This window comes from Aphelocoma coerulescens, chromosome 1 (assembly GCF_041296385.1).
Source record: "Aphelocoma coerulescens isolate FSJ_1873_10779 chromosome 1, UR_Acoe_1.0, whole genome shotgun sequence".
NCBI classification, from domain to species: domain Eukaryota; kingdom Metazoa; phylum Chordata; class Aves; order Passeriformes; family Corvidae; genus Aphelocoma; species Aphelocoma coerulescens.
Window position 1 is genome coordinate 51,929,012 of NC_091013.1, and position 27,733 is coordinate 51,956,744.

Consider the following 27,733-nt stretch of genomic DNA (forward strand, 5'->3'; position numbering starts at 1 on the left):
ACATAAATAAATAAAATCTTAAAGTGTGGCAGGCAAGTGAAAGCTAAGTATGTAGTCTGAACTGTAACATAATTTATATTATTGTCTTCCTTAAACACAGAGTGAAGTAAAAAGGCATTCTTACAGATCAAATATTTTCTGTTTAACAGGACACAAAAAGATAATCCATATGACTAGTAATTAGTGAAAACAGATGTGACTAAAATCTACGTATTTCTTAAAGACAAAAAAGGAATATTACTTAACATTTCTGTAACATTTTAATCTGGTAGATGCTAAATAAGGTGTACAGAAAAGTTAAAATGTAAGCAAGTAAACAAATTACAGAGCAACCAGTGTAATTTGTTTTTGTTTTTCATCACTAATACAGGAAAAAACTTGCCCTGACAGGTTTGTACTGTTAAACTGTTAAATGATAAGAACAAAGAAACAACTTGCAAGTATTTGCACTTTTCAAAAATATTATTTTCCCCCCACATCTCAGTAATGCAAGTTCAAATTGACTAGCATCACACACCAGAGCTAAAATTACAACTTTGAAACCTACTTCCTTTCCTTTTTTAGCAATTCCATTTTTGCATCCTATTGACACAACACCGAATAGCTGAAGATCTGAAACGTGGATTAAAAACATATTTCAGGAATGATAATAATTCAGAAGTTTGCAGCTCCTTTGTAAGTGTACTCAGCACAGGTTCATTTGAGTGAGTTGTATCTCATGTTGAGTATTTGGAGCAAAAATGACTGCACATCTTCTAGTGATGTGCTTCTCCGAAATGACGGAGAGTGGGATTCTCACAGAACAATAATAATGTAGCACAATCACAAAACTAGTAAGAATGTATATATGGATGGAAGACTTAGAGCAGGGCTAGGAAACTTAAAGTGATGGTGCTATTCATCCAGACTCCTGAAAGACAGAGCAGACTGATGAGAAGGATCTAGATTTCTTACATGAGATTAGGATAACTAAACTGCTAACATGGCCCAGTTATGCAAAAGACACAAAGTTCCAGGAATCCCTAAGGTACATCTAGTGGAAATTATGGTATCATCTGAGATAGAGCAGGAAATCATCTGAAACATTATTCAGAATTCCAGTTATCTGTGTTAAAGTGAGGTCAAGATTAAAAGAAATGGTACTCATATGTCCAAGAGAACAAGGAATCTATCCCATGAGAAGTCAAATAAGCTACAATCTAGAAAAAACAAAGTCTGACTAAGATTTTAAGGGGACAAAACAATAGATAAATTTGACTAATGCTATCATTGGAACACTGTGATATAAACCAGGAGAAAATAATCTTGAAACAGAAATTAAAACCCCATCTGAACATAACAACTAGAATGTCTTTCACTAGGAATAGTACAGTTCAGAGTTTAATTTCTAAAAAGATGATTACATGAAATGACAAAATAATCAATGATCCAAAAGGCTTACTCTAAAAATGATGCTTATAAACCTTATAGGTAACCACTAACCACATCTGTAAGGTTTTCAGGTTTTTTTTCATTTAATAATGGAAAAAGAAGTATAAAAAAGACAATTACCCAGCTAGAAGATTCTGAATGTTATATTTTAATTGCTTTTTTATAATTTGTTGAGAATTTGTTTGATTGACTTTCACCAAAAAAATCCCCAAATTTGCTTATTTTTCCTCTTTTGTGGCATTTTGTTAAACTTATGCATCATATATATCAAGACTTGTTGCAAACAGTTCTGGACAAACTGGCATAACTTCCAGGTAACACCAAAACCTGTTTAAATAATTTGGGAGACTGAGAGGGAAAAGGACAAGGGCCTTAAACTTTCTGGTTGAGTGCTCCAATCATGTTATAAAAGAGGCAAAGCTTAGCCATTACCTCTTCTTCTAACAGTGTTCTGGAGTGAACTCAATGATTCTGAATGAGTTAGCCATGTTCTAATAAAAACAGGCCCTTCAGGGACTTGAACAGAGTTCAAGCACCTCCTACCCCTATCAAAATAAGCACTTAGCTTTCCAAACCAGGAGACTTCCGAGCATGCACAAGGACCTCTACCTAAACGTGCTCCAACTTGGAATAATTTTAAGTGCCTCTGAGGTTAGGTGGTGCTTGAGAACAGAAGGTATTGGTGAGAGTTCACTGGAATATCATCAGGGAAAATCTATCCCCAGATATCACTATGACAGCCTGTTGGAAAGTCAGTTAACATGCAAAACCTGTACTTACCAATCATACATTACATTTTGAGTACCCTGTGGTGGAATGGCCCTGGCTGGATCCCAGGTGCCCACTAAAGCCACTCTATCTCTCCCCTCTGCATCTGGACAGGGCAGAAGAAATATAACAAAAGACTCATGCGTCAAGATAAGGACAGGGAGAGATCAGTCCCCAGTTACCGTCACAGGCAAAACAGACTTGACTTGGGGAAAAATTAAGTTATTACCAATCAAATCAGAAAAGGGTAATGAGAAATAAACCCAAATCCTAAAATAAATGACATTACCCCCATCCCTCCTTTCTTGAATTTAACCTTACTCCTAATTTTCTCTACTTCCATCCTCCCAGCAGTGCAGAAGGACAGGGAATGGGGGCTGCAGTCAAAACATCCCACGTTTCTGCCAATCCTCAGTGGAGGACTCCTCACATTCTTCCCCTGCTCCAGCATGGGGTCCCTCCCATGCGAGACAGCCCTCCACAAACTTCTCCAGTGTGGGTCCTTCCCAGGGGTGCAGTCCTTCAGGAACAGACTACTCCAGTGTGGGTCCCTGTGAGATCATAAGTCCTGACAGCAAACCTGCTCCACCATGGGCATCCCACAGGGTCACAGCCTCCTTAGGGCAATCACCACCCCTCCCATGGGCACCAGGTGGATTTCTGCTACACTACAGATCTTTTCTGTCCTTTCTCCCCTTTTCTCTAAAAAGAAAAATCCAAGTTTCCTCTTCATTTGGGTTTGGCAACTCTGAGTTACTGCAAGGTAGCTAAAATTGAAAATTTTGAAGGAGTATCGTATCTTCCTACCTTCCATAGTTTCATTAACCAGGTCCAATCTTTTGTATAATTGCATCTCTAGACCTACATTGATTGAATTTATGTCAGTTAAAACACTTCCAATCACAGAAGACAACAGAGTTCATTTGAAAAAAAAAAGGGAAAAAAGAAGCAGCATATAAGGCATATAGTACCTCATAACGAAAACATTCCGTTTTACAATCCGCCTTTGAGAAATGCTTAAAGGCTTGATGATTCTGCACTGGAGGACTGAGTAAGACTGATGGTAAAGCTCAAAAGCTCCAAAACCCATCAATTTCTGAAAAGAGTCTATGCTAAACTCCTTTTACTCAGAAAAGCCATGTGGGACTTGACTTGTGTAGTTTTTTCTGTTTATGATGTGGTTACCTACATCTGAGCCTGTTGTGCAGACTCCCTTTGTAAGTCAATGGAAAGAAACAGGTACCCTACAGACATGATTCCATTCCAGCACAGGCATTTAAAATTAGACAAGACTGACGACAGCCACAGTAAACACTGTACTAAAATCCATGCTGCATTTACTTACTTTGGTCAGAAACAAATGTTTGAACTTATCCAAAGCGTAACAGTATATTGCATTTTAAAAATAATTCAAAAAAATCACAAAATTCTGAAACAGTGGTATGAACAAAACTTCCCTTCCTCTTTTTGATTTTCTCCTTGATGAAAATTTACTGTATTTAGGACCAGTCTGGGGAGGCAGGTGGAGAAGGGTTTTGAAATAGGTTTCCTTTATATTTTATACCACATAACTAAGGGAAAAGAGATTCCAGGAAATCTTTTAATGAAGGACTTAGTAATCCAAGCTTTATATGTTTTCCCCATCATCATCTGAGTCTAATAAAAAGCTACAGAAATTTTTAAGTGTGATAGTTACAGTAAGACCTTACTCATGACAAGATGCTGCATCATGGACAACATACAGGTGGTTAAAGTTGGAAGAGAATAATCAGAGATTTGCAAAGTTATTCCTACCATAACTGACAATACAAATGCTGCCAAAAATTGGAAAATATTTGGGGTGGTATTCAAATCCAGACTGCAGAAATGTGAGTGTATTTAAGCATAGATACACTCACATGTTCACTCACATGTGAGCAAAGTACCTAAGATCCCATTATATTAAATGTTCCAGATGCCAGGAAGCCAGGACAATGAAGTCAAAATGTAAAATATTCTTTAAATAATAGATATAACTTTCTCAGAAATGGAACACTGATCATTTTTGCACTGGGGATTTTGTTTGCTTGGGGTGGTTTTTTTTGTTGTTGGTTTTTTTTTTTGTTTTTTCCATTTGAATCTAAACATGCTTTGTCTCCCCCACTTTCCTCCCACTCGCACTCCACCGCCATAACTCCTTAGTTCCTTTTAATCATACAAACTACTTATTCTTGAGTTTTTTTCTAATAGTTGAACTGTCACGGTAGCATCAGGAAATAGATTTAAGTAGGGCATGGCATATATAATTTTAAACACATTAAATCACATTAAAAGGTGGCACTACATTAATTTTAAAAAATTATAAAACTGAAAAATTTTAAAATAAAATAGCATGAAAATCTGCAAAATTCAGTTAATGTACTGGTGAAAGGTATTACTTGCCTGGCTAAAATATCCAATTAACAACACATTGTGTGTATGCTTTAAGGTTTTTTCACAAAAGCATTCTCCCTATTTTACAGGATGGTTAAACCAAAACCTGTTGAAGGCGAGGAAAAAACCCCAATAATAAACAACCCAAACCAAAAGACCTCTGCAAATGACTTCAGGCTTATCACAAAAGATACTTCTGCCTTCTGAAAGGTCTATTCACAGTCTTCATTTTAGTAAAATACTCTTTGGAAGCAGTTTCTAAAACTGGATGTAACATTCATTTACATGCATCTGCCAAGTTTTTAAATGTTTTAGAAGTTAAACTAAAACATGCTGAAAATGACTCATTGTGGTACCAGAATACATACTGTAGGAAATAACTCATTTACAAGTGGGAGAAATACACTCACACTTCATCTGTGGGAATTCACTAGACTTCGCTTCCAGTAAACATATTTTAAAATAATCACGGAAAGTATGTTCTTTTAACTGAAGTTTATGAAAAGATTTAGACAGCTGGCATAACAAAAGAGACTTACAAAGATAAATGTAAAACTGTCTTTAAAAATAATTAGTAATTCTGCCAAAAGATATCAATTTAGCAATAAAAAAGGATTCCATTTTTTTTTTCCTTACTCTAATGGTTAAACTAAAACTGTTTAATACAGTTGTTCAGTATAAATAGATAATCATTTGAGACAAAGGACAAAAGGAAGATTTGATATTTTACAAAGTAAGAAAATGCAGGGCAGGGGGACAGCCCTGGCAGGCGAACAAATTACCATAAGGTAGCCCTTTTCTGACTTGGAGCATGTCAACTACTTTCGTAGATCTGCACATTTTAGTAATACAGCTACCTTGCAGCAAATGCACTACTTCAAAAAGTTTCTTCTCTCTTTGAAAAGAAGTCATCTGGCACAGAAAAAAGTAAACCTGAAATATACCCCATTTATCTATTCGCATAGAGTACTTTGAAAACAACAAAAAAGATATCTGACACAGAAAATTAGACCCAGATTTCACAACTTGTGACTGGGAGCAGTGTCATAAAGGACAAACCTAAAATCCAAAAACCCAGCCTCACTAGCTTCCATAAAGTACCTATCTGTAAAAACAGAAATCTTCTAGAGGAACATGCAAGAGACAATAAAGATACAGGATTTCCTCACCTGGTTTTAGGTCTAAAAATCTTAGAAATAAGGTATCAATAAAGGCTATATTCCAGCAATACCGGGCATTTCACAGTCAAGGGATTTTCACTGATCACACTTTACTTGCCCTTTACCATTCAGAGAAACTCTGTCACGAGTGTACTCCTGAGGTTTAGGAGTCAGTTAATTACCTGAACTGAGCAGCTTATCAAGACAAGGGAAGGACTATGGTTTCTAATTATTTTCATCTACTTACAGTACTATTTTGCACAAATAAAACCTTTTCCCCTTCCCATAGTGTTTTGAGTGGGACAAAATCTTCCTTTCTCTATAACCCACAACCAATTCTAGTGACCCCAGCAATACATCCAAGATAAAATGGGAAGATTTAGCTTTTTGAAGCATGTTGAAACTTATGATCTAGATTATATTTCTGGAATGGAAAAGCTTAAGATCTTAGAAAAATCAGAGCAAACATTAAGCAAAATTTCAGAAGGGATGAATCAGTGCACTTCTGTATCTGTTTATCCATGGCAACACTTTCCATGAAACAATTAGAATATCTATGAAAACAATTCCAGATGACAAGTTCCACATCAAAGCTTAAACTAGATTACATACATACACACGCAGCAGTATTTATATTAAAATGTTAGCCAAGAGCTGCAGCATTTTGACAACATGTCCAATTTTTAATTTTAGAAGAGATGTACAAATAGGCTTGTAAGTACGAGTATGTACACTTTATATGTACATTATGAAATCCAACATTTTATATAAAGACTAAATGCCTCACAGGTTTTATGTAATGCCCAAGCTTCATCTCAAAGGAACCTATTTCTAATTATATTTATTCCTACAACTAGACTGCCACTTGATGGAAAAAGTTTACCTCCTCTTAAGAGAAAGTTTCTCAATTTTGTTTATTCCACGGGTGAGAAGCTGCAAAACTCGGGCAATTTTTTTTGCTGCTGGAGTACCTCAAAGGGACACACACCCAGAGTGCACCTTCTCCACGCTTGATGAGTCAGCGGGGCAGTCTGTGCTGAAATGTCTTGACTTGGCAACATTTGTTTCTTTGCTGGTACAAAAACCTACTATTAAACAGGGCTCACAAGAAAGGGTTAGCAGAAGGATGCCACTGGATTCTGCCCAGCGGCAAGAACTGCAACAGCTCTGTATTGTTAGTCATAAAGCTCCTTGATTTAGTCTTTCCTTTCCCCTCCTTTAGTCTTTCCTTTCCCCTCCTTTCCATCTTGGTTGGGCTTATTCAGTCCCCAGGTTCTCTGTCCTTGCTGCCTCTCACCACACTCCTCCCACAGAATTAGAAGTCGTCTCCCTGCTCACCAGCAGACACCCCCAGGAGCAGACCAGCATATCTGCTTTCACACTGTGCTCCCCTTGGGGGCCCACCCAGAACAAATGTTCCCATCTCATATTGGTCTTGCTAAGGTTCTAAGTAACTTTTTTTTAAAAAAATCTGAAACCAGCTTCCCCTCACTGATATCATAAATAGCTCAAAGTAGTACCACCCTCTTGGTACCCCTGTATTTTAAATGTCATGCCACAGCTAAGTGTCACTATGCCTAAATGATGTTTGGTAAAAATGTTCTAATATCTCACACTGCCACCATACAGCTACCCAAATCAAGGTATTCCTTAGGAAGCTCTTGAATTCTGGCTACCTGTGCCTCGAACATTAATTGCACATTCATTTTTCTGGTTTCACAGAATATTCTCACAGAATTACCCATATAGTCATATAAGTAGACGCACTTGTGCCTTTAGATCATTTAGGTAGAAACACCAACAGCTGTAAGAATTACCCAAGTAGCTTTGCACTGAGTAAGTAAATTGAAGGACTTGGCCCTTCCCCCTATCCAGTATCTGATGCAATACTTCAGTACTGAACACATACAGTCTCAAAAAAAATTTACTGGTGTCCGTGAATGTAAACAACTCTCTGAGTCAACTGTGACAAAGTCTGGGATACATTCTTGAGGCAATCTTATCTAGAAACAAGACCATACAAAAGGGAAATCAGCCCTCCAATCCTGGTCTTTCCATTCCTTCCTCATCAAGGCACTGGTCACCAGACATGCCAATCTCATGAAGAGAGAAAGCAACAAAACAGCTGCCAAGGACTTGCATGGTTGTTCCATCAACTGTGAACAGTGGACTCACCAGCTGTGAGCACTACACATAGGTATTGTACATCACTCTGTTTTGGGAAGTCCTTGATGTGTTTAATTAGGCATATTCAATGCTGGATGGACTAAGGTCCAAGGCAAACAGTTTCTTGCGGCTTATGGTGTGAAAGTACCTTGGCTCACTGATGTATATTGTTCTGGGTGCCTGTGCATGAACATACTATGATGGTCCTTCATTTATTCACAGTTCTTCATCCGTTCATTTACAAATTAACTACCTGTGCTCTATTCCAGAATCACACCCCACCATTTTCCCTATTTGTAAGAGTTACACACAACAGCTGCCACCACCACGGAAATGAGGACCAGCCTAATGCTTTCTTCAGTTATATCTAGTATTTTCTCAACAATTCCAACGTGATTCTGCAGAAGACAAGCTCTAGCCAAAACTTTGCTCAAAGCTCAAAACTCATCAATGTTAAGTCTTCATCTCCAACATTTCAGTTTATGATGAGGTTTTAACATCACAAAGCTGTAACTTCCTTCTCACACCACACAAGCATGTATTTGGACCCTGTTCTTCCAAAGTCTGCTAACTGGAAATGAGTATAGCATCACATCCTTTTCCAGGAGGTAATCAGAATGATTTCAACCCCTTTTCCATGGAGTAACCACAGACTGAGAACATAATTACAGAAGATAATTACTATTAAAAGGAAACTTTTATGGTTTTATTAGTCTTTAATATAGTATTACACAAATAGCCTAATTTGAAGATCAACATTTTTGTACAGACACAGAAAATACAATATCCCTGCTTTGAAGAATTCAGCTTTTGAATTGGCATTATAATACACTGTTTTGGTAAACATACTCAGTTAACATTCCCTGCCTGTATTTATGGTCATGTTATTATCTACGACCTATTTTTCTTCTGTATTCTAAAAAAACATGTATTTGGGAACTTCCTATAAACAGGTCCTTTTCTCACGTGCCATTGAAGTGTTAATGCTTTGGGTTACTTAATGCTGGCAGGGACTTCACACACACATTTAGTCCTTCAAGCTCAGATGGTTAGGAACACTCCACAAACAGACATTATTTGCACAGGTAACCTGATATATGTAATAAACTTTGAAAAATACAAAAAACCCCAGATTAATAATTTCTTCAGAGAAAAGCTTTCATTTGTATCTTGCCATTACATCCAGTGTAATGTCCCCTTTTCAAAGCACACGCAGTAAAAAGGTTGAGGAGTTCCCTGTGTTTCATAGTTTCTATTCTACACAGAATGGCTGTAGCATATCACAGGAAAGGCATTATGTAGCCTGATAAAGCTGGCTCCAACTGCAGCCAAAAGTGTTTGGAGAAAGGCAAGAAAAACTTCTGCATATTCTGTATTTCTCCCTAATCCTCTGCCACTAGTGTTCAACTATTTCTCACTCGAGCATTTCCTGAAAATGGATATGTTTTCTACCTGTAAAGTGATTCTCAAATTTATCTTGAACTTTTCCAGTCTCGTTTTGAACCCATGTGAAATTTAGTACCTGAAACATGATTTGGTAAGGAGTTACAAAGGACCCCTACTTGTTCATTCTGGCAGTGGTCACCATTAAAGAGAAGTTGGGTGCAGTGAGTCACAAAAATGGGTGTGTACATGAGGAATACTAACAATCAAAGCAAAATCATGGACTGCAGTGGAAATTTCAACCTAATAATTTAAGAAATATATATAAGCAGCAGCAGCACCACTCTTGTAATGCAGAATCCCTCTTTGAAGGAATTTGCAACTGCTTTCAAATTTGTTCTCAAAGGACATTATATATTTCAACCTTTCCAGGGTAGCAAAAAAACCCTTAGGACTTAAAAGAGTAAACAAATAGTTTCTTAGGTAGTCAGAATAGCCATTGCAGAATTTTAACAATTTGTCTCTACTAATAGTAATATTTTAAAATTAAAACATTTTGGCTAGAAGGAAATAAAAGGTAAAATGAGAATGTCAAGGCTTATGGAAAATCTTTATGATATGAGGATATGTTGATACTACAACTTTTCCAAAGCACCCCTCAGACGCTAAAAATATTTTGTGAGAACTATTTTTTAGGAGCTGGGGCAAGAGCAACGGAAATAAAAGGTTTTTAGAGCTATAAATATAATCATTGAGCATTCCTTGCACAGTTAAGAGAACAAACTTCAAAGCCTGTGTTCCAGATGTAATGAAGCTCAGAAAGGTCAGACATCAGACTAACTTAGCATTCCTGTGAGTCTTGATGTAGATAATTCTTCAACATCAAGACAGTTACAGTTACGAAGTGACTGCTTACAGGGCTCAAAGCATTCATTCTGCAAGAACACTATCTTAGCTAAGAATGTAAAAATTTAAGATCCTGATTAGGAATCTAAGAACCAAAACCAACTAGGCATGCCTTAGCAAGTGTGCAGTCTTACCAACATTACTATTTATCTCTCTCATCAAATCAGTTAATTAGGTTTTTCTCCTTCTGTTTATTAAAATGCATCCTAGAATTATCTGTTAAGATTTAAAGTTCAAATGAACATATCCTCAGAAGAAAAGGAAGAGAGTAGGAGCCTCCCTAGTCATTTCAGCAGAAATACAGGATGTATACACTTTTTTTGTTACGGATTTCAGTGCTGCTTCTACAGCTTGGAAACAAACCAGACCTAGTCACCTGGGAAGTGGACTTTTTCTTTGCTTCTCCATCATACTGTCGCTCTTGGTTCTTTCACTGACTTTCTTGTGTTGATTCTGAATTTCCAAGAGGGTGTCTTTCAGCAATTTCCATGACATTCATTTTAGCTGTACCTCATATTTAACTTTCTCATTAGGAGAACAAGATGTAGGTAGTTTTATGGGAAATGTGCAATAGTTACCTTAGCCAGGGCTGAAATCCAAACAAAGTCTAATAATGCCATTGAAGGGCTTGGCTTTATTCTGATAGAAATTCTAAGTGTTAAAAAATTATGCATACATATCTTACTACAGTCATAAATTAATACAGCAGCAGCAAATTATTATTACCAAAAAAGCATTTTGGAAAACACTAAAAAGTTAATTGAAACTGAAGATTTAAAGTGGTAGTGATTTTCAAGACCTACACAGCTCTTCAACGATTACAAGGCACTTCATATACAAATGTAGCAGCCATGTGTAGGGAGTAAGAAGTTCTGACAGTAGTTTTTATCACAGGGTGATGGCAGCTTTGCTCAAGAAATATTTTGGCCAGCAGTTTTCAGAATGGATTTTTTAAAATTCATTATTGAAATCTTCATTTGATACAAATATTCTTGAAGAGATAACATGCCCCTATTTAAATATAACTAGTAACTCCAGCACATACATACATACATAGAGCTAGTAATTTTAGTATTAGAATCCTGTCACTGAAGTATGCAACACCCAGATTATAAAAAATGTTCACAGAAGGGGAAAATAATTAGTTTTAATGTTTCTGTTAACAATGAAAGTATAATGTAATAAATGAAAATCTAATAATGAGGTTCTTGCATGTTCCACAGAGATCCTAAATGCATTCTAACATTTATTTGTTCAGTAAATTTATCCAATTATCTTCGCACCTAAGACAGTCCTCTAGGCTTGTGTACAATTAATAAGATATAGGGATCATAATTTAATCTAATTTAAAAACCCATTTGATTAATAGAATTTATCCCCTCTCTCCCATCACCTAAAAAGTTTAAGACAGATGACTAATATCAGCATCAACCTCACTCCAGATGAATTCTAAAATGCACCACAATTATGAAGAATGAAAAAAATAGGGATAAAAGATTCAAATTAAAAAGATTATGGAGACACTAAAATAAGTCTCTAAGTTGTGTAGTCAGCTTGCAGCTGACTGGAAAGAAAAACATTAAATGTGTAAACACAAACATGCGGACAACTTTTTGCATACTTCTCTTAATCTATGAAACACAGACAAATGTTATCAAGAAATGTCAATGATCTTTATTCAATTTTGTTTTTTATTTGAGAAAAGCATTTCTTAACAGAAATAGCAGAAATACTCCTAAAGGTATTTTGACCTGTAGCAGATCATCTATTATAAATTTAATAACTTCAAAAAACTGAGCTATGTACCTCAATCCAGAAATGCTTAAGTAATACAAAATACTTTGAAATCTTTATAGAACTAACCTAAGGCTCTAAATGATTTCTGTAGTCATCACCCTGACTTAACACAACTACAGAAATATGGCTTAAAATTCATCATCAGTGCATCTGTGCATATTCAAATAAGACAAAAAAGCACATACTTAAAAATATCCTATTACCCAATGGACAGAGGCAAGAATTTAAACCTCTCACTAACTTTTACAAAACCAAGAGTTTTTATGAATAGTGTCCACTGCGAAGTTGAAGGAATAGCACTGCCATAACACAATTTCCTTGCATACTTGTTTTCCATTCACTGCATACCTATTTTGTTTCTTTCTCTTCATTATTCTACACTTCTCACTTTATCATTACAAAGACAGGAAATTAAAATCACTTTACGTACATCATGTGAGCAGCAATCGGCTGTTAGAGTACAATTTTTTTTTGTCACTAAAAAAAAGGTTTTGTAAAATCACACTAACTATGAACTTCCCTTGTGTTCCCAATAATTCTAGAATTTTTAAGCCAGTTTCCACTGATATAGCTGAGTCCTTGGAAAAGATATTATACTCCTTTTAGAGGAAATTTAAAGGAAGTCAACAATCAAAGGCAAGAGATGGTTCTTGTAAGTGAAGTGCTCTAGGTATGAGTTCACTCCATATTAGACCTCTGAGTTCATTTTAAGAAAAGGAACCACTTAAGTTTGACATTGAACCTTAGAGGAAACTAGAAAATTTAACCATCAGGAAAAAACCCAACAGCAAACCACAGTGCACTTCTACTTTTTCGGTGCTGGTTTTTTTTTGGTTGGTGGTGTCTTGGTGGGTGGGATGTTTTTTCTTTTGGCAATGAGAAGTAACAGATTAACAGTCAACAGTTTGAAAATAACACTCGAGGAATATTCAAAAGAAGGAAAAGCTGGAACATATGTAGCATCTACACTTAACTGTGTAGATGATAGAGCTGTTACAAAATTGTTGTCCTCAAATATCAAATAATTTAAGGTTTTTGGCATTGTTACAGGTAAATGAAACATGGATTCTTAAGACAGAAATTACAGCTGCATAATGGCAAAAAGAGCAACAAAACTTACATCCTGACATCATAGTGATCTACTTTAAGGTTGAAACAGCAGATCCTTTCTCAACAGAACTCTTTAATGAATATTATCACTTTGGTATTTTCTTGGCATTTATAAATAGCTGTTCACAGAAAACTACCAAAAATGTGAAAAAAAAAAAGAAAATAAGTACACTTGACTAGAAAATTGGGTATTAGTTACACTTCTGATCACAAGATATGCCAGGGGCTTTATTTAACCACCATTCAGGTCAGTCAACATTCCAGATACTTCTGAAGCTTTCAAACATGTTTGTTTATACAGATTATGATACCAGTGGTAACTACGATGAGTCACCTTGTTTTTACTAAAGTAGAACAAGCTGTTATAATCACTTACACACCGAACTGGACAACACAGGTTTTCCTTTTTTATCTTAGGGGGTTTCTGGTGATATTAGAAAATTTCTTTGTTCCACAGAACTGTCACATGTGAGTCCACAGTAAATTCAGAATTTGGAGTCTTTTAAGTTAAGGTATTTATACCATCTCAACATGCCAGTTAGTTACTTTGCAGTTCACTTAGGTAGATGATTTGGAATGTGGAGAAATTCATGGTCTTGACACCTGTAATGTGGTTAAAAGTGGGGTAGTTTTGAAGGGAGACATCTACATTTCAAAAAAGGCTAGTACGGGGTTTCCATGTTCCCAAGCAGAAAATAATCTTCTGAGGAACAATCTACTTCTTCGAACTCCAAAACCCAGCATTAATCAACTTATTAATTTTTTTAACATGAGGAAATGAGAGTTTTACTTAATTGGAGGGCTTATCACTCGAAAAAGCTGTAAGAGCACAGAAGCGTAAGTTTATCAAACAAGATTCCTATGTTTCTAATAGCAGGGGAACTTTCCTCCTCAAAATAAAGCAACAATATGAAAAAATGACACATTATTTGAGTGGGAATACAGCTGAACAGAAAAGTATTTTCTCCACAGTTCTTAAGTTTAAAAGCAAATACAGAAGAATTGCAAAGTTAGTATTTTTATTAAGTAAAAGTGCAAACTCAAATTATGATATGCAAGACTGATTTTCAAGAGTTTCTAGTGCGTATATGAAATCCCCATGTCTTAGTATATCTTACCACAGTGAAACGTAGGAGTCTCATTAGAAAAAAACCCATCTTGACTCATATTAGCATTTTATTTTGACTCAGAAGATCTGTTTCAAACAAGTTTCCTGGTCCTCCCCACTAAAACAGCTTTGATTTCCATATTGTGGAGTCATCATCTCAGAGTATGCAAACTGAATTCCTTTTTGACAACCCAACAACCCCTACAATGAGCTCTAACTACTAAAAGGCATTCTGCACCCTTGGGACTGTTCAGCTGAACTAGAATTAATCTGAAGTCAAGCCCCTTAAACTCATCGTGGATATCAAGTCCTCTGACCCATCTCATTTGCTCTAGAATTACCCCTATTGCTTCACCTCATCAGTTAGAAATCCCATTTTTTCAGTCCTTAGGCAATGCTCTTTCTTCGGTAGTATCACCACTGCAATTTAGGAGCTAGACATAAAAATTAAAAGCTTTAATAAATTTGTTCCTATGCTTAAGTTAACAACATTTTAACTGATTACTACTTGTAATTAAAAATGATTTAGAGCAAAGAAGGTTCATCTAGTACTTCCTTAGAGTAGATGACTAGTAGCACAGTCAGTTAATGAACTGATCTCTTCCTTTAAAAAAAATTGTATTAAACAACAAACTAAATCCAAAATTAAAGACACATGACAAACTTCACCTGAACAACTTTGATTACTGTCCATAGTTTTACATTTCCTCATAGTTTACCACAGCTAATATTCTAAATGTACAAAATTAAGGAAAAGGTATTACAGAACATGAAAGTAACACTGCTTGTAAACAGGCAAAAAACCTACCATAGTTTCTTTCTCCATATGAACAGAATTATACATTTGTATAGACAATAAATTTTACACATGGAGTATGAAAGACTGAAAAGAGACAGTAGTAAGAAAAAAAGTATGTAACAAACATAAATGTTCATGACTGCTCTCTATCCAAACTTCATAAAAACTATTATTGAAGTCATCTTACAAGATTATTTTCTACTTTCAACTAAAGAAAAAAAAACCACCAACAGGTTCAGAGTTTGACCACTGCTACTGTACAGTATAAAATCCACATTCTTGCCATTCTTGCTATGAAGTAAATAATTAAGTTTTCTTGCCTCTAAAGGATTGCAGGAGAAATACCAAACTTTCATCTTGTTACTGCATTGATAACAGGAAATATTTACTACCAGAATTAAGTGTGTAACTTCATTTAAACAAGGAGTTTGTACTTCAATTTGTTCTTTGTAAGCAAAAAGCTAGTCCTTCCTCCTACCTACACCTCCTAGATATAAACACTGTTATACCTTTAGATTTTTGTATGTTTTTTAAAGACACTTACTGTTCTAAGAGTTGTTCATATTTTCTTAAAGAATCCTTTTCAGCAATAACTGCTCTTTCTTTTTCAGCAACAGCATTATCTCTTGCTTCTCTCAAATTTCTGAAGGAAACAAAAATTATTCTGTTAAGAAGCTGTTAGAAAAAAGACTGGTTTGCTTCATTAATTACTACTCTCTGATCTGAACTTCGATACTACATTCTTCAATTCTCATGGAATGACAGAAGGGTCTGTCTATCTATTCACCTATTTATTACAGAGCCTTTACTTAAGGTTACTTTCATATATACCAGCAAAGCTTCCAGTTCTGAAATTCTAAAAACAATTATCAAATCACCTATTCATATGTGGAAACATATAACTCTAATTATTCTAGAATATTATAACTAAAAATTACTTGTTTTTTGCAGGAATTAAATAACTTCCAATGATTTTGCTTGGTACTTTGCTAGTAATGGCAGGATTACTGTCCGCCTAGCTGAGATGATTCACAACTTTTATGATAGAGCAAGAAAAGTTTAGGTGAGCATAGAAATCCTACTTCCACATACAACTAATTGTCTAGTTACTCTTATAGATAGGTTATTACATATCATTGATGTCTCCTGGGTTTTATTGCTGGCAACATTTTTGATCTGTGAAGAACCACAAAAGAACATTTTATTACAATCAATTGATCAATTGATACTTTTTTTATAACCAAAGATCAGTCAAGATGTTCAAACTACCTCAATCACTAGTTTACTGACACAAATGAGAACAGCAGGATATTTAGAATAAAACACATGGTTTTTGTGTTAAAAAAATGGCACTAGTTATTAATAGACTGTTATGCTGCAAGCAGGCTACAGATTAACACTGCAGTAGACTGTACTGAGGGGAAGCCCTGCTTAGATACTGTGTATAACCTCTGTGTTCAGTTTTTAGTGTTACACAGCACCAGCCAATTTGCCAGAGCTAACAGTGGTTGTTGAGGATCAGACATCTGTGTTATGACTGTCTTTAAGGATTTTACTCTACTGCTGGTTTGCTTCTATGACGAACATTCATCAGCATTTGGAACATATTAGGTGATCTTAAAGATTCCTTTCAATTTTGTTTTATAAAAAAGGAATCCTATTCATATGCTACAAACGTGAGCAAATTCAAGCACAGCTGCAAGGCAAACTAAAGCCATTGCTAGCAGCAATGACTAGGGGGTTTCACTTCAACACCACATTCTTCATCTAAACTAAACTGCTAATGTGGATGCAACCAAGATCTTCCCACTGAAGTTTTTTTTTCTCCCTCTCCCCATAGCAGCTTTCTGACTTAAGTCAAAGTGAAATTAAATCTCAGGCAAGTTTTGAAGAAAAGTGAAGAGTCAAGATATAAAAGAAAATCATTAAGCCCATGGAAATGTTAACCTAGGTCATTGTATCACACTAAAGGTATATAATTTTTGGTTTAAAGACTATTTCCTAGAATGAAAGTTATTGGTGGCACTTTTCTGAATTCAAAGGAATTCATACGAACAGGAAACAGTTACTTAGAAAAAATTAACATCAGAATTATGTAGCAGTTAACTGGCTATTGGAGAAAGATAACATCATTTTCTTTAAAAATTGAGTTATTAGGCAGAATTTAATGCAGAAATTTAGTGCAGAAATTCAGGGACTGACCTTAAGACTAGATTCTTTAAAACTGACTCATACAAAAATATGGGAACATAGCAATAAATTTCATTAATTTATTAACGATATTTAGATAACAATATTAAGATCAAGCATATTATGTCTTAAGAGTAGGAGTCCAGAGCTCTACCCTTAAGACCAGAGTAGTGGAAGTGGGACAAAAATTAAACAGTAGGAGAGATACAGAGACTCATTTAGAGAATAAACTATTTTGCTTAGCTGAACAACTAATCAATTGAAAATGCAATAGGAGGAAAAAGTACACAAGTGAGGTACTATTCAACCAACAAGACAACAACCACAGATGTGAGGCAAATTCTGTTGAAATACTCTCTTTCTACAGAGCCAGGGCATACACCAGTGATGCTGCCAGTTTTTGGTTGTGCGACTGCCATTTCAAAGGAGGTGAAGCAACTACCCAATGGCTGCACATGAGCAGCCTTATCAGGTATCTAGCCAGCCTATGACAAAAGTGAAAGTAACCTTCTGAAATGGGACAGAAATACTATCTAGAGGATCAAGAATGGGCATGGGGGGGAAAAAAGGTGGGATGAGAACAGGCGAGGCAGCAGCTCATGGGCATGTTTATTAAATTTTCAAACAAACATCTTGGCAACTGCCATTTACTGCACTTTGTCACATCCCTAAACTGTTCCAGAGTGCACAAACTGGATTCTAGTCAGATTCAACCAAGTCAGAAAAGGTGCTCAGGGAAAGCATCTCACATGCTCAAGACTACTAAATTGTGTTTGATCTATGGGAACAGACTACAGCTAATCCAATGTCAAACCTCTTGCAGACATTCACATGCCCTGTGAATTCACTCAGGCTTGCTATTGCAAACATAGCCCATGCTTACAACAACCATACAAGTGAAACTGATGCCAAAAAATTTAGGCATTAAAGCATCACCTTTTTATTAGTGGCCCCCTCCCATTTTAGTTTCTTGAACTGATTCATCCAAGTATAAAGTAAGTGCCAATAAATTCAAAGGAACTATCAGGCTTGGCAAAGTGGCAAAGAATATGAGCAACTGAGTATTAGATTAGTTAGTTTAGCTGTAATACCATTCCATGCTTTGAGCAGGAGGATGAAACCAGCACCTTAACTTTATTTTCAGCCACAAACAGCATCTCATCACATTACACAAATTCAGGGCAAATTGTTTAGCTCACAATTTGAGGTTTCATTTATCTTACCATTGAGGCAGACTGCCTTACGGTGGAATTTTTTAGTATATTATAGAAAGAGCATATGCTAGAAAGCCTTTTTTTTTTTTGCAAAACATGTAGGCAAATCTAAGGGATTTGCATTTCAGAAGTAATTATTTCAAAATGAGGAACAAAACTTCTGTAAAGCAGTTCCAGATACAAATGAAATATCTTTCAGTAGCTTTCTCAATGATATACAGACCCATGTCACATTTCCACAAGGAGTGCATGTTTAAATTCATACTTTGTAATTCAAAATAGATTTGCATACAGGAAGTGGTGTGGATGTATATGCGTGTGCATGTATTTTACTCATACTTGCAAAACTACACAATGATGTAATTGTTTTTTAATTAGAACCTTTCCACTGACTGAAAGAAGCAGAAGTCATGTTCTTTTTCCACTCTTCCCAGCAGTAACAAAACTACCTATTAGAGGAACAAAATGCCACAAATATTTTATTACTGTCATTTCCTTCTCCATACGACACGTTCAGGACATCTACAGTGAAGTTAAATTATTAAACACTCCTCCCATTTTAAAGGAATAAAATGGGCAAAAAATAAGCTAAGAAAGAAATTTGGTGCCAAAGGTCCAAATCTCTCCAATCCCTAAAGGCTTATGTATGTGCATGTAATTCCATGGTATTCATCTGGATGGCACACATACAAACTCAGTATGCAGGTCTTTGCAGGACTAGAATCTTCTTCAAAAGAGAATTTTAAAGTAATTTACAGGAAATCAATGCCTTTTTTCAATCACAATGCTCTAAAAAAATCTCAACTAGATTTATTTCATAAAGGCCTAAGTCTTCTCTCTTTTAGGTTTTTTCTGCTTTGTTTTTTTGCATCAACTGCTTCTCTTCTGGATTCCTGGCACAGCTTCAAGATTGCCCCTATACCATGACAGGTAAAGTCATCCTGTATTAATTAACTAACACTATACATCTCAACAAACTTCAAACCACCAATGCTTATGTAGAACATGAATTTTAATAATCCTTTTCAGCTGATCATGTTAGATGTCCATCATTTAGTAATAAATTTAACAACATATACTTACTGTACAAGTATAATTTCATTTCAGTTTTTACAAGATTCCCATCAGTTTTACAACTGAACTTAAATTCTTACATTTTGAACACCTTTCAAAGAGTCAGTCAGCTAGGATTATACCTAAGCACAAAACAGTGCTTGGTCATTTCTCCCCCAGTTAGGTTATTGCCTACACCTTACCTACCTGTTTTCACGTTCATACATCTCTTTTGAAGTGCTTCTTAGTTGCTCAATTTCTTGATTTGTTTTCAGTCTTATTTGTTCCAACTCTTCATTGAGTCTCTTTTCATATTCTGCTTTATAGTGGTCTCTGTAAATAAATATATTACACAGGTCAAAATATCAAAACTTCAGGTACAGCTTTACAAGAGCAGAGTTCTTGATTTTACATTGTATTTCAATCTTCAGTCATTTACCTCTCAACAACTTAAAATACTTATCAGCCTATGTTGATACATAAATTAAATGAAAATCAATCAGGAATAAATAATATTTAACTGTGAATAAACAGAAGTTTTCTGCACACAGATTTAAACTTTTTAAAGTAATGTAATATTGATTAATCACGTAACTTTAACATTCTTCCAGAAATTCTTTGTCAGCCTCAAGTGCTTATATTAAGTAATCACTTAATTCCTCACTTTCTTCTTCATCACTGGGTAAGGATTGATTAACTTACTAACTTGCAATGCTGCCATGCCACTAGAAGACTTCTTTGTGTACTATCTGCACCTCAAATGAGGGAAAAAACATCACAAGAAACACTGAAGATTAAATGCAGTGGTGATTTGTGAAGTCAAAAAACCTCAAGATTTGGGAATTTATCCCATCAGTGTGACATATAAACTATTTAAAACACAAAGTTTTTAAGCAACAGATATCATAAGATTTTAGGACAAAAGAATTTCATTTCAGAGAAATATTGACATCTTTTTGTAACTTTGGAAGCTACAGATTGTAGGGAATCTCATAAAGAATCTCTCCTACAAAAATAGGGTTATGTTGTAAGAACTTAATAGTTAAGGAATGTCAACACTTTATAGCATCTAGTTACTGTTCAAGAAAAATCAATCAGCAGTAAAGCAACTGGTAAAAATCACAGGTTTGGAAACAAAAGCATATTATGAAGATATGTGCATTTATAACTGTAAAAGCTTTTAGACTTCGTTTGATTTCCAATCATGTGATAGCCCATAATTTTTAGAAATCAGTATGTGAGTTGGTCAAAAACTCCCTCGCATTAACTAAAAGCTGCAAAATATTAAAATGGAGGGTGCTTGCAGACCAGGTTTCGTGTTTTCTTTCTATTGAGACACTGAATTTCAGTCGACCCTTCACGGTAAAAGTAAACTTATTTCTTCTCCCTCAACTGTGCCACACTATAGCAAATACTGTATGAAGACCTTTTACACAATAAAGAGGTTTATCATAAAAAAACCAAGAACAACATGATTTCTTAAAACACCATTTCAGAGTAAGACTTTTATTTAAAATACAGAAGTTCTGGGTGAACATAGTTCTGAGATACAAACATGCAAAACAACTTTAAAAAACTTTGAGTGACTGCACTGAAAGGAAAAATAGTATTTAAAATTCTTCTGATATGGGCTGGAGCTCCATAACTGATCATTTCAAGAATGCCCTTCTCTTTTCATTTAGATGACAATTTTTGTTTTAGTTGTCTATCAGGAGAGTCGTATTAGCACACTTCCTCTTAGTTATACAGAACACAGGATTTATGGGTATACACTGAAAAAAAAAAGTTCATTTTATAATTAACTGAGTAAACCTAAGACAATAACTGCCATAAACTCCCAATGCTGAAAGTTTACTTCCACTACTATGGCTTTATATCAAAGGCTTAAAAAAATGTTTGTGATCCATATTATGACCCAAGAAAAGTGTTCTGCTTCTAGTTACATAAATATGGATTAGCTTTCTGAAAAGTAAAATTAATTAAATGGGATTTGTGCAAGAAACAAGGGAAAACAGTTAAATAACCTGCCTAGTGATAGAAGTGAACACACAATAACTTGCCTGGATGCAACATATTTTTCATACATTTCTTCCCTAGCTTTTTTGGCATCCTCCAGCTGAATCTGGAGTCTTTCAAGACGATCTTCTTCATGTGCACAGCGAACACTGAGCTCCATGTTCTGGCGATTAAGATAATCTTTATCTTTTTGCAACAAGTTGAGGGATTGTTGTATGGTTGCCAGCTATAGAAGGTATTAAAAAGAACACTTTAACATGAATTTCAAGATAAATATTTAACCTATATACACATATCTGCAATTTAATTTCAGCTCTCTTCTGTGAAATCACCTGGACCAAAAAACTTTATTTACACTTTAGTTTAAGTAAATTGATGAAGCTTTAAGCTGAAAAAAAACTTTATTAACATTTTAATTTTATGAGTTTTCATTATTTATTTCCAGTAGTTGGCACCTGAAAAAAAGGTCCTTTCATCTACATCAGTATCAAAATGGTACTGAAGTACTGAATAGCAACAATACTGAGTAGTGCTATGTCAGAAATACTGATGGACAGTCTTGGTGTCAACCTGTCACAATGACTATGACTGCCTCAGGAACAGAAGTGAAACGTTTAAGGGCACCAGGGTGATTAGTGCTCCATAAACAAATGGTAAAACTGCTAGTTCTGGGGCTGATGTATGGCATGATTGTTGTGGACAAGGCAATGCTCCAGGCATGCCCCAAGGGCAAAGAGCTGGTGTTGCTACAGAAGGCTGAACTGATGCCAAAGCAGAAACAAGAATAAGTTGAGAACAGCTGCCTTTGCCACCAGATCAATCATGCTTACTACACCAAGAAGTAATGTGAAACAGAGTAGTCACCATCCATTCATTCAAGCTGAATACAGAGAACAGCCAAAGAGCATAGGACTACTGTTGCAAGGTGCCCCAACTCCATAACCATGATAACAAAACACAGTTTTGTCCCACTAAAGAATTTTGCTATTTAAGCTCCTGAGGATGTCACATACTAAATTCAAAGAATGATAATAACTTATCAGAAACGTCTCCTAAATCTATAAGGACATCATGTACATGGTTTAGATAGAATTCACCTTTTCTAAGTCATAGAAGGACTAAAGGTTACTTAAGGAAGATACTGGAGACAAAGACATGGAGCAAGTAGCTAAACAGATGAAAATTCACACAAAAACAGTGCTCTTAGAGCCATGCTCCTCCCCATCAGACCTCTTGCTGAGCACCATACTCATTGTGAGGTATAAATGCCTGTTCTATACTTTATTTAAGAAAAAAAAGTAAACATGCTTTCTCTCCAAATAACATGTTATATGTATATCCATAGTGAACAGACACCATGGACTACTACACGAAGAAAGCAAGCAGTTACTGGTCCTATAAATACTCCTCCTCTGAAACAAGTACTGTGTAAAAAATTCCAGTTGGATGTTCTTCCAATCCAGGACTTGATACTGTATCAGTATACACAAAAACCAGCACAAACCTTCCAGGATATTTAAGTTTGAGGTGGTATTTTAGTTTAAAGTAGAGCTACTTTTATTCACTCTCTGATTAATTTAGTATAAAGTTAATGAGAAAAAGCCTGCTGCTGCTATTCTGCAGTACTTGACAGTACTTGATGTACAGGACAATACTTTTTTGGGCATTGTTGCATGCTGAGAACAAACTTGACTTTTGATGTCCTCTTAGGGTACTAGACTGAGGAATAAAGAGATTAAGAAAGCCTTCAGACTGATACCAAAGAGGTATTTTCTAATAGAAGCTCAGTTTTTTCCCTAGTATTTCTGAAAATCTCTCTGTAAAATTAGGCAGAGCAACACTATCTTTAAAGTGGCAGTTATAGCCACTATTTGATCTGTAACATTGTCATTTATACAGAGACACTAACGAGCACCATGTCTCCTGGATACTCTCAGCAGTAGTCTGTCTCATTTACTCAGCTGCTAAAGTGTTAACACACAGAAGATCTTCCATACTATTCTTGCAGGGCTCTGCTTCCCTGGCTGAACCCCTGCCTGCCCATGGGAAGTGGAGAATGAATTCCTTGTCTTGCTTTGCTGTGTGTGCAGCTTTTGCTTTGCCTATTAAATTGTCTTTATCTCAACCCATGAGTTTTCTTGACTTTTACTCTTCTGATTCTCTTCCCCATTCCACTGGGATGGGTAAACAGCTGCGTGGGGCTTACTTGCCAGCTGGGTTTAAACCATATCAAGCATACTCACAGCATTCATCTTCCACCGGTAAATTTTCCCCTGGGGCCTCCCAGGTTCCTGAGCTTATTGGCAGAGTTCAGTCTGTCTTTGCTTCAGCCTTCTAAGTCACATACCTAGGAAAATGGCACGTATGTAATGGCTAGGGAAAAATGGGAAGCACTTGGCCAGTGTTGAGGGAGATAGCAGATGTTGCTGTGAGGCTGACCAGCCGTTTGAAGTATCATAGCAAGTGATCAAGGCTTCTGATTACCAGAATCCTCCTTCAAGGAGAAGCACTCAGTTGGGTTGGTAAATCTAATCTCAGTCCCTGCAAGGATCCTGAAGCAAATCCTGCTGGAAGCTATATGCATACATACAGAGGAAAAGGTGTCTGGAAAAACTTGTAGGAATTTACCAAGGCCAAACCTAGGAAACCTGACAAAAATGTTAGTTCTATGGATGGGGAGGACCACTGTCCATGTCATTTACTTGAGCTTTTGCATGGCTTTCAGCCACCTCCCATAACAGCTCTATGAAAAACTGGCAAAATACAGATCAGCTAGACAAACATCAGTTGAACAAACTGAACATGGGACAGAAATGTGTGCTGACAGCAAAGAACGCCAAGTGGCTACAACGGCTATATTAGGAACAACGTGGACAATGGGTTAAAGAAAATTATTATCCTGTGTTCCACACTTGTGAGACTATATTTGGAGTGCTATGTCCCATGACACACGTGTCCTGAAGACACGCATTAACAAACTGGAGCAGGACCAGAAGATCTCTACCAAGATGGTCATGAACTGCAGCATATGATGTACATGGGGTTAAGAGAAATATTTGGAACTTTTTACAGCCTTCAGAAGAGAAATCTGGTTGGGGAAAATATTATTTTTATCTTCACCTATCCAAGTGGAACACATAAAAAGAGCCAGATTCTTGGCAGTACATAATGACAGGACAAGATGCACAGAGAAAAGCTGAAGCAAGTAATTAGTTTTTACAAATGCATTTTCACAAAAGGGCAGACAAACACTGGAACAGATTGTCCAAAAGGCTGTGGAATCTCCATCCTTGGAGACGTTAAAAACTCGACAAAGCTCTAAGCAACTTGACCTAATCTTGCCCTGCACTGCATGGGCGGTTTGGAGCAACTGGTCTCTTGAAACCATTGTAATTAAATTATTCCATGATCCTGACAAACTTGACTAGACAAAGAATTGAATTCCTGAGGTGAAGAAATACACAATTACTAAAGTAAGAACTTTATGTTTACCTCTTTTGCTAAGTCATTTCTTTCTTTAGTTTGTGTTTTGTATGACACCTCTAGTATCTCATGTTTTCTTCTGAGTTCTGCCAATTCATGCTCAAATACATCACGTTCACTGTGAAAGCAAAGTGAAACTATTAGATGCATAGTGTAATGAACAAGATTCCTGTGCCTTTTTGTCAGCCTTTTTCTAGTTCACGACACTGACTTCTTCCAACCAGTCACTCGCAGAACAATTGGTGATAATCTTACCTTTTATAGTTATTAACACCTGCAACAGTATCTTATTCTATGAAACAATTTAAGGTTATTTAAATACTCAGAAACAAAGAAAATTCTACAATACTCAAACTCCCATCCTAAATTATTTCGTTCTCCTCCTATTACTCCTTTTTAGTGTTACTTTGGGCTATACATTTCTCCTCTTAGCAATCAACTTTAAGCACCCTTATTCATCGTTTTAGCTTTAATAAGCTTCTGATGCTGTTTTCCATGACATTCTCTTTAATCTTTTGCAGACATGGAAGTCCAATGAAAAAGTGAAGCAACTTCATTCACATTTTCCTAACAGAGCAGAAAGCAATGTATACATGTTCTCAGTAGGTACTCCCGCCTGCATACTGCCCCTTGATACCAGAGTGGATTGTCACATTTAAAATATACATGACACACATGACACATCTGCAAAAATTGTGCTGCTGTCCTGAGCAAGAGTGCTTTCCAGAGTCACAAAGAAGCATTGCTACGTCTCCACTCTCACCCTGTCAGAACAGTGAAATGAATGAGCCAGTATGAGCTTGCAGTTTAGAAAAAAATCTAACCAATATTGTATTAAGCATAGCATAGCTTTAAAACTGAGATAACTTGTAGTACAGCAGAACTAGAAGATTTGACACAGTATTTTTTAAAGGCAGAAACAAGTCTGGAAGTGATTTACTCCTGCAGTGCTCCCAAATATCCTCATGCAGTTATGCCAACATAGCTCTCTCCTCCCCTTCGTCTGTGCCTACCCAGCTGAATACAACCTACTCTCTCAAATACAGTTTTGGCACGTTCATTCATGCTTTTCTCAACTCATGACTATTTTAAACGCACACTGTTGAACACTGGGGCCATTCACATGAAAGTTATTACAATCCACTTATTAAGATGCAGTTGCACATGGGAAGCAAACCATAGCATCAATCCACCCTATTTGCAACAAGATGCCAGACAGATTCCAAGGTTGTTTTAGTACATATAGCTGTGAACCAAAAATGCTGTGAATCCAGAAGACAGATTCTCCTTCACATGACTTAGTGGGCAAAGTCATTCATGTCAGTAACTATGCCTGAGTTCATTCCATATGAACAACTAAGGAGCTGACAGGGTCTTTTCATAATCCCCATTTTTGAATCCGTTTCACAACAAATGTGCCAAAGATCAGATTTCTTGCACTTGCAAGCACAATGAAAAAGCCATTTGGAAGCTGGACTGTGAAGTATACATCTGTGAGTGTATTTAGAAGAAGTCTATTTTCACTATTTTGCAATTGCTTTTTGCAAGATGGATATTCAAAACATTGGCTATAAGGGTACAGTAATCCGTATTTTAAAAAAGCTAGACACTGGAACTTCCTGCAGTTAAACCAATTCACTAAGGTAATCTTAAGATTATCTGACAGAGTGCTCATAACAGTCCTTTCAAATTTATGGTTTCAAGGATATCTTAAGTTGTAAATATTGATTCCCAAGGTCCTGCCTTCCTAATTCATGCTGCAGGCAGCACAGAATAGACCATAGGGCCTTTTCTTAGATCACTGCTTTTAAACTATGAATAAAAAAAGAGGACTTGTTGCAAGATGCTTGCTGTCAACAGCTCCCACTTCCTTAGCTGCAATGAGACTGCTAGGCCCTTTTGAAAACACAGTAAATCTGAAAATACAAACTTTTAGGAAGATAATTTGATGCACAGGTTTTCAGGATGTTGTTCATTTTATGTCTGCAATATACTACAGCAGGTAATTGAACTATTAGCGTACGAGGTAAGGCAAAATATCTGTGGTGCGCATAAATCAAAAATAAAACTAAGAACTCACATCAATCAAGGTTGATCTTTATTAACACTTGTATGTTAGTTGAACATTATAGAATGAATTATAGAGATACTTACCATTTTACTTTATCATAGTTCTCCTGTCTGTAATCACCTTGCTGAATCAACTGCTTGGTATCAGCCAGTTCCAGTGTTAAACGCTGGCATCTGACCTCAAGATCTGACCGACTTCGCCTCTCATCTTCATAGCTCTAGGAAGTGAGACATTTTGAAATGATCACAGCTACACTGACATCTACTTAAAGTAATTACCGACTAAGTTTTGTGAAAGCCTCTTATGAATATTCAGTGTTAATATTTTCATTTGTCTCAGTATTTGGAAATTTAGCACATCACAAAGTAACCAGCTGTATTGATACTCAACTATCTTATTACAAATACTTCATTAATGTACCTATTTTTTCCAGTGCATTTGTCTATTAGCACAACTTCTAATACCAGTAACCTTCATATATACAGCTGGTGGTCTGCAAACCTATACTAGGAGCACAGAAGTCACACCACCTTTACAGTAGTTTCAAACAAGTGAAGATACTTGTGAAAATACTTGCTAGTTGATTTGAAAAAAAAGAAAGAGGATGGTTTGTTCAGCAAGTTTAGCAACATCTGTCATTATATGAAAGATTTCAGCCAGTTACTT

The 27,733-nt window shown here is 36.0% G+C and overlaps 1 protein-coding gene across 3 annotated transcripts in view; it reads right to left on the reverse strand.

The window, feature by feature from the left end:
* PIBF1 (progesterone immunomodulatory binding factor 1) overlaps positions 1 to 27,733 on the reverse strand; it is a 106,765-nt gene that overhangs the window by 61,417 nt on the left and 17,615 nt on the right. For all 3 annotated transcript variants that reach the window (XM_069009175.1, XM_069009194.1, XM_069009184.1), the window contains exons 6-10: positions 27,151 to 27,284; positions 25,006 to 25,114; positions 21,558 to 21,739; positions 19,705 to 19,830; positions 15,585 to 15,683 (exon numbers count right to left, since the gene is read on the reverse strand). In XM_069009175.1, coding sequence (XP_068865276.1) covers positions 15,585 to 15,683; positions 19,705 to 19,830; positions 21,558 to 21,739; positions 25,006 to 25,114; positions 27,151 to 27,284 — 650 coding nt within the window. The remainder of the gene's footprint in view (positions 1 to 15,584; positions 15,684 to 19,704; positions 19,831 to 21,557; positions 21,740 to 25,005; positions 25,115 to 27,150; positions 27,285 to 27,733) is intronic.